The sequence below is a fragment of the Erythrolamprus reginae genome, chromosome 5 (genome assembly GCF_031021105.1).
Source record: "Erythrolamprus reginae isolate rEryReg1 chromosome 5, rEryReg1.hap1, whole genome shotgun sequence".
In the NCBI taxonomy this organism is placed as follows: Eukaryota; Metazoa; Chordata; class Lepidosauria; order Squamata; family Dipsadidae; genus Erythrolamprus; species Erythrolamprus reginae.
Window position 1 is genome coordinate 109,526,769 of NC_091954.1, and position 14,076 is coordinate 109,540,844.

The following is a 14,076-nucleotide window of genomic DNA, read 5'->3' on the forward strand; positions in this document are numbered from 1 at the left end:
ACTAGATGGACCATGAGGTCTTTTTCTGCTGTCAATCTTCTATGTTTCTATGACATCGGCAGATAACACCTGGCCAAGATAAACAGCATCAGAATCACTCTGTTGCAAGCGATTCCCAAAAAACTTTACCTAATGAGGCAGGACGGACGGTTTTAGGAGAGGGTCTCTTGGGCGAAGATTCGGGATGAGGGGCAACGGGTTGTACTGGCCGGGTCTGTTTTGCTGCCAACTTCTTCAGGCTGACTTGTCTCTTCTCAAACATTTCTTGCACATCTTCGAGTTTCTGCAGTACTCTTTGGGCATTGCTCTTCAGGAGAAAAAAATAAATACATTGAGGTTATGCAATGCTTCTAACTCAAAAGCAACATTTCAGCACCTGATGCTTGGTCCTAGAGTTGACTCAGATGTCCAACCTCAGCAACTCTAAGATTTTTATTTATTTATTTATTTTGTCAAGTACATATTGGTAGTATACAAAGATATAACAATGTTTATATTTATTTATTTATTGGATTTGTATGCCGCCCCTCTCCGTAGACTCGGGGCGGCTAACAGTAGCAATAAAGCAGTGTACAATAGTAGTCTGATGTTAGAAATAATTAAAAGCCCATTAATATAAAAAACCAAACATACATACATACATACCATGCATAGAATTGTAAAGGCCTAGGGGGAAGAGGGTCTCAATTCCCCCATGCCTGACGGCAGAGGTGGGTTTTAAGCAGCTTACGAAAGGCAAGGAGGGTGGGGGCAATTCTAATCTCTGGGAGGAGTTGGTTCCAGAGGGCCGGAGCTGCCACAGAGAAGGCTCTTCCCCTGGGTCCCACCAAGCGACATTCTTTAGTTGACGGGACCCGGAGAAGATCCACTCTGAGGGACCTAACTGGTCGCTGGGATTCGTGCAGCAGAAGGCGGTCCCTGAGATAATCTGGTCCGGTGCCATGAAGAGCTTTATAGGTCATAACCAACACTTTGAATTGTGATCGGAAACTGATCGGCAACCAATGCAGACTGCGGAGTGTTGGTGTAACATGGGCATACTTAGGGAAGCCCATGATTGCTCTCGCAGCTGCATCCTGCACGATCTGAAGTTTCCAAACATTTTTCAAAGGTAGCCCCATGTAGAGAGCGTTACAGTAGTACTGTACATGATACTAGTAAGAGAGAAACAAGGAGTGGAAATAAAAATATTAAAACAAGTTCCAAGAAGTGTCAGAGAGAGCAGAAGAGATTACCAGTTTCTTACCAGAATTTTGATCAAAGAAAATATAACCTATCGTTGGTTAATCCCACAAGGTCTTTCTCTGACATGGCGTTCTACAAGATACAAGCTGGAAAATGTAGAACAAGCTAGGTATTTCTTTGAAAATAGTGGCATCAGCCACATGGACTTTTCAGATAAACAACAAGAGGCTCAACAACAACCAGCACAACAGCAACCAGGGGAGATATTAGCAATCCAACAAGAAGAACTTTTGGGGGCCACTGCCCAAGTAATAGAGCAGGACCAAGGTGCTATAAGAAGAGTTCAGCCTCAGCGAGAAACCAAAAAACCTACTAAATGACAACAACTAAAGATCTAAAGATCTTTTCGGTAAATGTTAATGGACTTAATGAACCAAGGAAAAGGAAACAAATCTTCTCTAAAATCAGAAATCAAAATGCTCAAATTGCAATATTACAAGAAGTACATATCAAAAAAGATAACCAAAAATTATTGTTGAATCCCAAAATTGGAAAAATGTATGCTGCATTAGCAGATCAAAAAAAAAGAGGTGTGGTGATGTATGTAGAGAATTCTATAAATTCCAAACAAATATATAAGGATAATGATGGTAGAATACTGATTGTACAAGTTGATATTGAACCTAGACCTATAGTGGTTGTTTCTATTTATGCTCCCAATGAAGACCAAATGACATTTTATAAAAATTTACATCAAATAATAATAGATTTAGCTATTGAGAATGTATTAATAATAGGTGATTTTAATGCTATTGTGAATAGGCAATTAGACCATTCAGGGGGAGGGAGTCATAATAAAAGGAAAAAAACAAAAAGAAATCTACTACCTAGTACTTTCCAAAAAATGAAAACAGAATTATTGTTAAATGATATATGGAGGGAAAGACACCCCCATAAAAGACAATTCACGTTTTATTCTAATCCTCACAAAATCTGGACAAGAATAGACATGGTATGGACACCAAAAATGGTTGCAGAACAAATAAGGGAAGTAGAGATAGATGTTAATACATGGGCTGACCACAACCCAATAGTGGTCTATATAAGAAGGAACAACAAACAGAATATTTGGCGGATGAATAGAAATATACTAAATGATAAGAAATATAAGGATTGGATCGAAAAGGAATTAAAAATATTTCTTGAAATTAATAAAACCCCAGACACCACTCCACAGAATCTATGGGATACACTCAAAGCTTATATAAGAGGGTTAACAATATCTTATACAGCAAAATACAATAAGGAAAATAAATTAAAGTACGTACAATTAATAAATGAATTAAAACAATTGGAATTTGCATCGCAGCAACACACCAAGAACAGAGACTTTAAAACAGAAATAAATGTAATTAAACATAAAATTAGAATTATAGAACAAAATCAAATAACTGAAAAAATTAAAAGAGCAAAACAACATTATTTTGAACATGCAAATAAACCAGGCAGATGGTTAGCATATAAACTTAGAAAGCAGAGTCAATCCAAATTGATAAAAAAATTAGAAGACAAAGATGGTACAATAAAATATGATACAGAAGGAAAGGCAGATATTGTTTATAATTTTTATAAAGATCTTTATGCCAAAGACAATGTTAGTGAAGATGAGGTTTTTAATTACTTACAGGCTTCAAAATTACCACAAATAACAGAAGATCAACAGACTATGTTGGATGGACCAATAACAATGGAAGAACTCCTAACTATAATTAAAAAACAGAAAAACAATAAGGCCACTGGTCCAGATGCTATACCGGCAGAATGGTATAAGATAGACAATGAAATAGTAAGAAACTATATGTTAGAAACTTTTAACTTATGTAGACTTGAGGGTAAAGTTCCGAAATCTTGGTCAGAATCGTTGACAACTTTAATACACAAATCCGGCACTGACCCAGTAAAAATCAAAAATTATAGACCCATATCTTTATTAAATGTAGATTATAAAATATTTATTGCCATTTATGCAGATAGACTTAAAAGAATTATAAATGGAATAATACATCAAGACCAAAATGGATTTCTACCAGGGCGACAAATTAAAAATAATCTTAGAACAGTAATAAACACATTAGAATACTATGAACAACACCCAGATAAGACAGCATCCTTAATGTTCTTAGATGCTCAAAAGGCCTTTGACAACGTTAACTGGACATTTATAAAAATGCAATTAAATAAAATGAGATTTGGCTCAAAATTTGTTAATTTAATAGATACTATATACTCAAAACAAACGACTAAGATAATATTAAATAATAACCAATTACAAGCACTTGATATAAATAAGGGAGTTCGTCAAGGATGTCCTATATCACCATTGTTATTTATTATGACACTTGAAACTTTATTAATTAAAATAAGAGCGGATTCCGAAATAAAAGGTTTAACTATAGGAGACGAAACTTACAAACTCCAAGCTTTTGCAGATGATTTAACGTTTATAATTGAAGAACCGATAACAACCGTTCCTTCTTTATTGCAAACTATTGAACAATACGGAAAGGTAGCAGGTTTAAAGATAAATAAAAGCAAAACTTCTTTCTTAACTAAAAATATGAATAAAATACAAGAAACTAAATTAGAAAATATTTCTGGAATAAAAACCGTAAAGAAAGTAAAATATTTAGGAATAAATTTAACAGCGAAAACTATAACATTAAAAAATGATAATTACATAAAATTATTATCAGAAATTAAAAAAGATTTAGAAACATGGAATAACCTGAAAATATCATTTTTAGGAAGAATTGCCACAATCAAGATGAATATTCTGCCTAAGGTTTTATTTCTCTTTCAGGTAATTCCAATAAACCCAGGGGGAACTTTTTTTAAAACTTTGACAAACTTAGTTAAAAAATTTATATGGCAAGGGAAAAAAGCAAGGATAAAAATAAACTGTTTGGAAGACATTAAAGAAAGAGGAGGATTTGCTCTTCCAAACTGGAAATTATATTACCAGGCCGCCGCCTTAACATGGATTAAAGATTGGATAACTTTAGAGAATAAAAGAATATTAAATTTAGAAGGACATGATCTTATGCTGGGTTGGCATGCATTTATATGGTATGACAAGGAAAAAAATCACTCATATTTTAAAAGACACACATTAAGGAAGTATTTACTAGAGGTTTGGAAGGACATAAAGAAAAATCACTTCTTAAATGTTCCAGAATGGATAGCCCCCCTAGAAGCAATAACACATCCAAAATCCATAAAAGACACGAAAATATTTTATAGATATAAAGAATTATTAAATGATCAGATGAAGCTAAAGCCTAGGAATAAACTACAAGAAGAAGGGATAATAATAGATTGGTGGCATTATGCCCAGATTCGATCCAGATACCAGAAGGATATAACTCTTTACACTTTTAATAAAAGTAAGAATTTGCTAAGTCATTTAATTATTAACAATTCAGTAAAAATGATAGGGAAAATATATAAATTTCTTATCGCTCACAAAAATATAGAGTTGACTCTAAAAGATACCATGATAAGATGGTGCAGAAATATAGGTAAGGAAATAGATATAGATACTTGGGAAAAAGTCTGGATTAATAATTGGAAAATGACCAAGTCAGTTTCATTAAAAGAAAACCAAATTAAAATGTTTTATAGATGGCACCTTCCACCAAACAGGATAGCAAAAATGTTTCCTAAAACATCCCCACTGTGTTGGAAATGCAAGAAAGATATAGGAACTTATTACCATCAATGGTGGACATGTGGTAAAGCTAAAATTTATTGGAAGATGATTGAGAAGATATTAAAAGAAATATTAAAACATGACATAGATAACACCCCGGAATTTTACTTATTAGGAATTACTAATCAGACTTATAAGAAGGAAACTCTTTACTTAATCATACACATATTAACTGCGGCTAGAATAATATATGCGCAAAACTGGAAGGGGGAGGAAATCCCCAAGAAAGAAGAAGTTATAGCTAAAATATTAGATTGCGCCGAAATGGATATGATGACAAGACGATTAAACGATCAAGAAGATACAAAATTTTATGAAACATGGAACAACATATATAAATGGTTAGATAAGAAAAAATAAGAGATAGATCTGTTTTTATTTAGGTAATAACAATATTAGATGTATTTGTTGATGATTTTGATATAGTAGTTTACTCATAAGCGATATATTAAAAATTTTGTTTTATGTATGTTTAGTACTTGAGATTTGTTTAAATGTTTGATTAGATGAATATATTACACATAAACAACATATTAAGCATTTTTACTTATATCGTACTAATATTATATTTAAGATTTGAAAATTTTTTACTAGACTTTTTAACATTTAACAAATGTTTGATTATGTATTCTTTTTTCTATTTGAATGTATACTTTCAAAAGAAGCGGGGAAATACATCCCCATTTTATGTTTAATGTTTGTATGTCTGTATGTCTGTTTTATGAAAAATAATAAAAAAATTGAAAAAAAAAAAAAAAAGGACAGGGGACGGTAGGCACACTGGTGCACTTATGCACGCCCCTTACTGACCTCTTAGGAATCGGGAGAGGTCAACAGTGGATAGCCTAAGGGTAAAGTTTTGGGGGTTCGGTGATGATACTACAGAGTTCCACGCATTAACTACTCAGTTACTAAAGTCGTATTTCCTGCAGTCGAGTTTGGAGCAGTTTACTTTAAGTTTGTATCTGTTGAGTGCTCGTGTGTTGTTGTGGTTGAAGCTGAAGTAGTCATTGACAGGAAGGCACGTTGTAGCAGATGATTTTATGGGCTATGCTTAGGTCGTGTTTAAGGCGGCGTAGTTCTAAGATTTCTAAACCTTGCATAGGGTATTCTGTTGCGAGTGGAGCAGTGGAGGGCTCTTCTGGTAAAGTATCTCTGGACATTTTCTGAAGTGTTTATGTCCGAAATGCGGTGTGGGTTTCAGACAGATGAATTGTCTTCAAGTATTGGTCTGGCAAAAGTTTTGCATGCTCTGGTTAGCAGTGTGAGATTACCGGAGCAGAAGCTACAAAGGATTAGGTTAACAACTCCTGAAGCCTTTTGGTGATGTTGTTGCAGTGGGTTTTGGCACTTAGGATTTCAACTCCCACAATTCTGGGACTTGAAGTCCATAAGTCTTAAATCTGCCAAGGCTGGACATGTCTGGTGTTGGCTATCAACAGACATTAGTGCCTTCAGATTTGAATGCTTTCAAATACCTTTGGACCAGTGTTTCCCAACCTTGGCAACTGGAAGATATTTGGACTTCAACTCCCAGAATTCCCCAGCCAGCGAATGCTGGCTGGGGAATTCTGGGAGTTGAAGTCCAGATATCTTCAAGTTGCCAAGGTTGGGAAACACTGCTTTAGACAAAGGTCCATCAAACATTGGCTACCCACTTAGGATCTTACCTTTATTTCTGGGGTGAGAATCGTCTCAAACTGATTGTAGAACTCCTTTGCATTCAGCATCTGGTGGTCTTTGAGACTTTCCAGGAACTTCTCTATCTCACAAAGTGCAGTTTCAGCGCCCTCTTGTGTTTGGCATTTGTCTACAGCTTGGGAAGCTAAGAGGTAGATTCCAGCCTCACCCCACTGGCCAGCCTAAAAAAGGGGGAAATAAATATACTGTTAAAAGCTCAGATAATGTGTCTGTACAATATGCTCATTAATAATAATTAACAATAATGATTTATTCGATTTGTATGCTGCCCCTCTCCGAAGACTCAGGGTGGCTCAAAACAACAATAAAAAACAATATTATAGCGAAAGAAATCTAATATTTAAAAAGAAGCATATAAAACCCTATCATATTTGAAAACCAAACAACACATACATACCAAACATAAAATATAAAGAGCCTGGGGGAAAGGTGTCTCAACTCCCCCATGCCTGGCGGTATAGATGGGTCTTGAGTAGTTTACGGAAGACAAGGAGGGTGGGGCAGTTCTAATCTCCGGGACGAGTTGATTCCAGAGGGCCGGGGCCGCCACAGAGAAGGCTCTTCCCCTGGGGCCCGCCAAACGACAATAATAATTCTATTGCAACCTTTTTTTGTAAAAAAAATCTGGGTCTGGGGGAGACCACCTAAAAGCTGATGTATTCTCTAATCCATTCAGGGGGGAAAAAACTTAGATCAGAGAAACATCTGCAAAAGCCTTTTCCCCCCTCCGGTGCCGAAAGAGCGGGCGCCGGCGCTATCGCGCATACGCGACTGCCCACAACCACAATTCAATGCCTGGGGAGAGTGAAAACAGCTTCCCCCACCCCTGGAGGCCCTCTAGAGTCTGGAAACAGCCTGTTTCCCAACTTCTGGTGGGCACAGTAGGCTGGTTTTTCACTCTCTGCAGGCTCCAAACGCTTCTCTGGAGCCAGGAGATGGAAAAAAGGCTCTCTCCCATTCCCCCAGAGGCTCTCCGGAAGCCAAAAATGCCCTCCCGAACCAAAATCACATGCACGTTGGAGCTGAGCTAGGGCAATGACTCGTGTGCCAGTAGATATGACTGTGCGTGCCACCTGTGGCACCTGTGCCATAGCTTCGCCATCATTGGCCAGGATAATGAGCCAGGGTGGCGCAGCAGGTAGAGTGCTGTACTGCAAGCCACTGAAGCTGACTTGTAGATCTGAAGGTCAGCGGTTCAAATCTCATTACCGGCTCAAGGTTGACTCAGCCTTCCATCCTTCCGAGGTGGGTAAAATGAGGACCCGGATCGTGGGGGCAATAGCCTAGCTCTGTTAAAAAAGTGCTATTGCTAACATGTTGTAAGCCGCCCTGAGTCTAAGGAGAAGGGCGGCATAAAAATCAAACAAACAAACAAACAAATAAATAATCTGGAAAAAACTGTTGAAATAAGCAAAATCAACTTGGTTACAGAATTTGCTTTCCTGATGCCAAGAGTTGAAACTTTTGTTGGAAAACTCCAAATATTTTTAAGCAACCAACAGTTAGGGGTAGTCCTCAGTTGACTGACTCTTTGAAGTTACGATGACACCGAAAAAGTGAGTTATGACTGCTTCTCACAGTTATGACCATGGTGCCATCATCAAAGTTCCGACGCTTGGCAACGGGTTTATATTTATGATGGTTGCACTATCTCGGAGTCACACAAATTACCTCTTGCAACCTTCTGACAATTAAAGTCAATGGGGAAGCCAGATTCAATTAAAAACTAAGTTACTAATGTAACTGCGGTAAAACGGGGCTAAAGGCACAAAAGTAGATGCAAAAAAGAAACCTTGGGATAAATGGTACAACTGGATTGAGAAGAGAATAATTTAAAGAGAAGATGAGAGATTAAAACATATTTAGATGATAACAGTTAAAGTACACAAATACTAACGTTCAACAAGATAAATTCATTTTATTTTTTTATTGATGAAAGTAACTAACCAAACTTGAAACTGTTGCATATTGATTCAGAAATGGGTTATGGTCTGCACGTTTTCTCTTTTTATTGTATTGGAAAATCTAAATAAAGTTTTAAAAGTTTTTTAAAAAAACCACGGGGCTAAAATTAACTTAATACAGTAGTACCCCTAGATACGAGCATAATTCGTTCCATAAGGGAGCTTGTATCTCGAGGCAACTCGTATCTGGAACAAGTTGTTTTTCCCCTCCGAGATAAACAAAAGCAAGGATTCTTGCGCCACCTAGTGGACGCTCGGCTCATATCCTGAATTTCAGCTCGGGAATAGAATAGAAATGTCTCTCTCCTCGTGGCTCGTATCTTGAAATACTCGCATGTAGAGCAGCTCATATCTAGAGGTACTACTGTAATTCTCACTCAACAACAGGAATTTGGGGCTCAACTGCGGCAGTAAGACTGCATGTATATTGTTCTGTGAATCTTTGATACTATTGAGCAATTATTTTTTTTCAGACCTTTATTCAAAGTTACCCAGGCTCTTACCTTGTCTAACTGTCTGTGTAATTCAAGGGATTTCCCCAAGAGATCGTATTTTTTCTTGGTTTCATTGGCAAAGTCATCACAGATCCTTCTGAGTTCAACACATTTCGGTCTGATGGAGTCGATTGCATAATGGTCGTTTTGGATCAGCTGGTCTCCATGGACAGCCAAGGACTGGGCTCTTTCCAATGGTTCCTGTGTAAGAAGGAAGGACAAAGAAAACACCAAAAGGCTTAAGGGAACAATCACAATTTAACTGGAGTTTCCGCCACCTCCTCCATCAGGGGTGGGTAACAATGGCCTCTTTACTACCTGTGGACTTCAACTCCCAGAATTCCTGAGTCAGCCATGTTGCAATTGTGCGGTGTCTTGCTTAATGACAGTATTGCTGGTCACAGTTATGCTTGTTTATTTTATAGAAACATAGAAGTCTGACGGCAGAAAAAGACCTCATGGTCCATCTAGTCTTCCCTTATACTATTTTCTGTATTTTATCTTAGGATGGATATGTTTATCCCAGGCATGTTTAAATTCAGTTACTGTGGATTTATCTACCAAGTCTGCTGGAGGTTTGTTCCAAGGATCTACTACTCTTTCAGTAAAATAATATTTTCTCATGTTGCGTTTGATCTTTCCCCCAACTAACTTCAGAGTGTGTCCCCTTGTTCTTGTGTTCACTTTCCTATTAAAAACACTTCCCTCCTGGACCTTATTTAACCCTTTAATATATTTAAATGTTTCGATCATGTTCCCCCTTTTCCTTCTGTCCTCCAGACTATACAGATTGAGTTCATTAAGTCTTTCCTGATAGGTTTTATGCTTAAGACCTTCCACCATTCTTGTAGCCCGTCTTTGGACCCGTTCAATTTTGTCAATATCTTTTGTAGGTGAGGTCTCCAGAACTGAACACAGTATTCCAAATGTGGTCTCACCAGCACTCTATATAGTGGGATCATAATCTCCCTCTTCCTGCTTGTGATACCTCTAGCTATGCAGCCAAGCATCCTACTTGCTTTCCCTACCGCCTGACTGCACTGTTCACCCATTTTGAGACTGTCAGAAATCACTACCCCTAAATCCTTTTCTTTTGAAGTATTTGCTAACACAGAACTGCCAATACAATACTCAGATTGAGGATTCCTTTTCCCCAAGTGCATTATTTTACATTTGGAAACATTAAACTGCAGTTTCCATTGCTTTGACCATTTATCTATTAAAGCTAAATCATTTACCATATTACAGACGCCTCCAGGAATATCAACCCTATTGCACACTTTAGAGTCATCGGCAAATAGGCAAACCTTCCCTACCAGACCTTCCCCTATGTCACTCACAAACATATTAAAAAGAATAGGACCCAGAACAGACCCTTGTGGCACACCGCTTATATATATATATATATTATTTATTTGTCAAAATAAATAAATAAATAAATAGCAGGTATTGGTATGAAAATAAACAAAAGCAAAGTACCGTATTTTTTGGAATATAAGATGCACCTTTTTCCTCCCTAAAAGAGGCTGATAATTTGGGTGTGTCTTATACTCTGAATGTAGCTTTCCCCCCCCCCCCCAGCCCTAACTAGGTGCTAATGATGTTCCCAGCTCTTACCTTGCAGGCTATTTAATTGTTTCTTTCTCCGAAGAATGTTTTCCAAGCCCTAACCTGGAGTGACATAGGGGAAGGTTTGGTAGGGAAGATGTGCCTATTTGCCGATGACTCTAAAGTGTGCAATAGGGTTGATATTCCTGGAGGGGTCTGTAATATGGTAAATGATTTAGCTTTACTAGATAAATGGTCAAAGCAATGGAAACTGCAGTTTAATGTTTCCAAATGTAAAATAATGCCATTGGGGAAAAGGAATCCTCAATCTGAGTATTGCATTGGCAGTTCTGTGTTAGCAAAAACTTCAGAACAGGAAGGATTTAGGGGTAGTGATTTCTGACAGTCTCAAAATGGGTGAGCAGTGTGGTCTGGCGGTAGGAAAAGCAAGTAGGGTGCTTGGCTGCATAGCTAGAGGTATAACAAGCAGGAAGAGGGAGATTGTGATCCCTCTGTATAGAGCGCTGGTGAGACCACGTTTGGAATACTGTGTTCAGTTCTGGAGACCTCACCTTCCTCTTGCTCAGCCTGAAAGTGCTGCAACTCTTCAGTAGTGAGTTTGTTATCGGGCTCCGATCGAGCTATATTATTATATTATTATCGTAACTATGTATCGAGTGCGAATGTTGCTGGGTCTGAGATGCCGGCCGGTCGCGGGTAGGTGATATGTTGGCTGTTCGCTATCCGAATTTTTGTTCTCTATCCGGAGCAAATTTTAATTGCAATTTTGGTTGTTATCCGAAATGTTCACTGTCCCAGGCGTTTGCTAACCGAGGTTCCACTGTATTGAGTTTGAATCTATTGTGTGCTTGTGTGCTTGTGTGTTGTTGCAGTTGAAGCTGAAGTATTGGCTGCCGATCAGTTTCCGGTCACAATTCAAAGTGTTGGTTATGACTTTTAAAGCCCTACATGGCATTGGACCATAGTACCTCCGGAACCACCTGCTACCGCACGAATTCCAGCGACTGATAAGGTCCCACAGAGTTGGCCTTCTCCGGGTGTCGTTTGGCGGGCCCCAGGGGAAGAGCCTTCTCTGTGGCGGTCCCGGCCCTCTGGAATCAACTCCCCCCCGGAGATTAGAACTGCCCCCACCCTCCTTGTCTTTCGTAAATTACTCAAGACCCATCTATACCGCCAGGCATGGGGGAGTTGAGACACCTTTCCCCCAGGCTTTTTTATATTTATGTTTGGATATGTATGTGTTGTTTGCTTTTTAAATATGATAGGGTTTTTATGTGCTTTTTAATATTAGATTTGTTTTCGCTAGAATATTGTTTTTATTGTTGTTGTGAGCCGCCCCGAGTCTTCGGAGAGGGGCGGCATACAAATCTAATGAATTGAATTGACAGGTAGGACATTGTGGTAGATGATTTTATGAACTACATCTAGGTTAGATCGAAGACAATGTAGCTCTAAGCTTTCTAAATCCAAACTTTCAAGCCTGGTGGAATAAGGTATTCTGTTGCGAGCAGAGGAATGGAGGACTCTTTTTGCAAAATATTTATGGACTCTCTCAATTGTATTAATGTCTGATATGCAGTGCGGGTTCCAGAGAGGTGAGCTGTATTCAAGTCATGATTATTAAGCAAGAACAATCTCTGTTACAAAGACCAATTTACATTTCCTCTTTCTTCTAATTGTCTTTGTTCCTTCAGGATATGCTCCACGCGAGAGATGCTGTCTCCAATATCCGTGAAAACTGCTTGCACTTCCATTAAGTTGTCCAATGTTAATTTGACCTACAAGGAAAATAGGCATAAAAAGATGGAGCAAATTTGCTACAATTTTCTGGCTGTTAAGACTGCTAAAAGTCAAGGCAAATCATAGACAATTAAAGGAACAGAAGAATTCTTCTACCAATACAGACAGATCCCAGATTGACCGATAATCCATATTTTCTATCCACAACTTATACATCATAAAACAGCTGTTCATAATTCTATGTCTTTCAGTTCTCATTGCCCGCTGGGTGGAGATGGGGTTTGTAATGCAATTCAGAGAGAGCAGTTTTGGAAATGCTATGGGTTATTTTACACACAGGTAGTTCTTGCTTACTGAACATTCATTCATTCAAAACTGATCTGCCAAATTTGCAGGAAGGTAACGGAAGAGGGGGGAACAAATTGAAGAGACGTGGAAAATAGTTACCTCTCGGAAATTCTGTTCAAAATGACGGAGCTGCAAACACTGTTCTAATTTTAGGTGATGCTTGGACCAAAACTGATCAAAAGCTCTTTCGGTCTCATCCAACTGGGCAAGCAACCTGCAAAAATAATGACATTTGATTCAGAAACATGATTTCTTCCTTTGAATTTCAAGGTACTGAAATAAGCGTAGTTGAGCCCATCTCTTTCTCTGTGGAAATGAGAGAGTTGCAAAGAAACATTGAAAGCTTTTAGTTATTTTGTTAACAATCCAGGTTTGTTCCTACAACTCAGAGAAATAAAGCAAACAAATGCAAAAACCCTCACACTGTAAAAGACCTTGGAATACTGATATCAAATGACTTAAGTGACAACTGCAACAACATCGCCACAAAGGCTTTAAGAGTTGTTAACCTAATCCTTCATAGCTTCTGCTCTGGTAATCTCACACTACTAACCAGAGCATACAAAACTTTCCCTGGACCAATCCTTGAATACAGCTCATCTGTCTGGAACCCACACTGCATTTCACTCACACTCCTCCACTCACAACAGAATACTGTATGCAGCCAGACTTACAATCCTAGGTTTAGAAAGCTTAGAACTACGTTGCCTTAAACACGACCTAAGCATAACCCATAAAATCATCTGCTACAACGTCCTTCCTGTCAACAACTACTTCAGCTTCAACCACAACAACATACGAGCACACAACAGATACAAGCTTAAAGTAAATCACTCTAAACTCAACTGCAGGAAATACGACTTTAGTAATTGAGTAGTTGATGCATGGAACTCACTACTAGACTCTGTAGTATCATCAACTAACCCTCAAAACTTTACCTTTAGTCTATCTACTGTTGACCTCACCCGATTCCTAAGAGGTCAGTAAGGGGCGTGCATAAGTGCACCAGTGTGCCTTCCATCCCCTGTCCTAATGTTTCTCTTTTATTATTACCATGTATATAAATATTATTATATGTTTGTATACCACTAATAGGTACTTGACAAAAGAAACAAATAAATGGATATCAAGTGTGAAAACAGAATTCATATCCTAATACAGAAAATTCTTAATTTTCTTTAATTTTAATTTTCTTTAATTTTAGGTTTAATTTAACAAGACCTGGGGGGGGGGCGCGATTCGAAACTCTGGTGTTATATATGTTGATGGCATCAAAACTACTCTAGCCACAGAAATGGAAGGTCAA

At 38.0% G+C, this 14,076-nt stretch overlaps 1 protein-coding gene across 6 annotated transcripts in view; it reads right to left on the reverse strand.

The window, feature by feature from the left end:
* Positions 1-14,076, reverse strand: part of MCF2L2 (MCF.2 cell line derived transforming sequence-like 2) — a 219,901-nt gene that overhangs the window by 126,148 nt on the left and 79,677 nt on the right. For all 6 annotated transcript variants that reach the window (XM_070753697.1, XM_070753695.1, XM_070753699.1 and 3 more), the window contains exons 9-13: positions 12,870-12,984; positions 12,341-12,460; positions 9,123-9,314; positions 6,625-6,816; positions 130-307 (exon numbers count right to left, since the gene is read on the reverse strand). In XM_070753697.1, the coding sequence (XP_070609798.1) occupies positions 130-307; positions 6,625-6,816; positions 9,123-9,314; positions 12,341-12,460; positions 12,870-12,984 (797 nt within the window). The remainder of the gene's footprint in view (positions 1-129; positions 308-6,624; positions 6,817-9,122; positions 9,315-12,340; positions 12,461-12,869; positions 12,985-14,076) is intronic.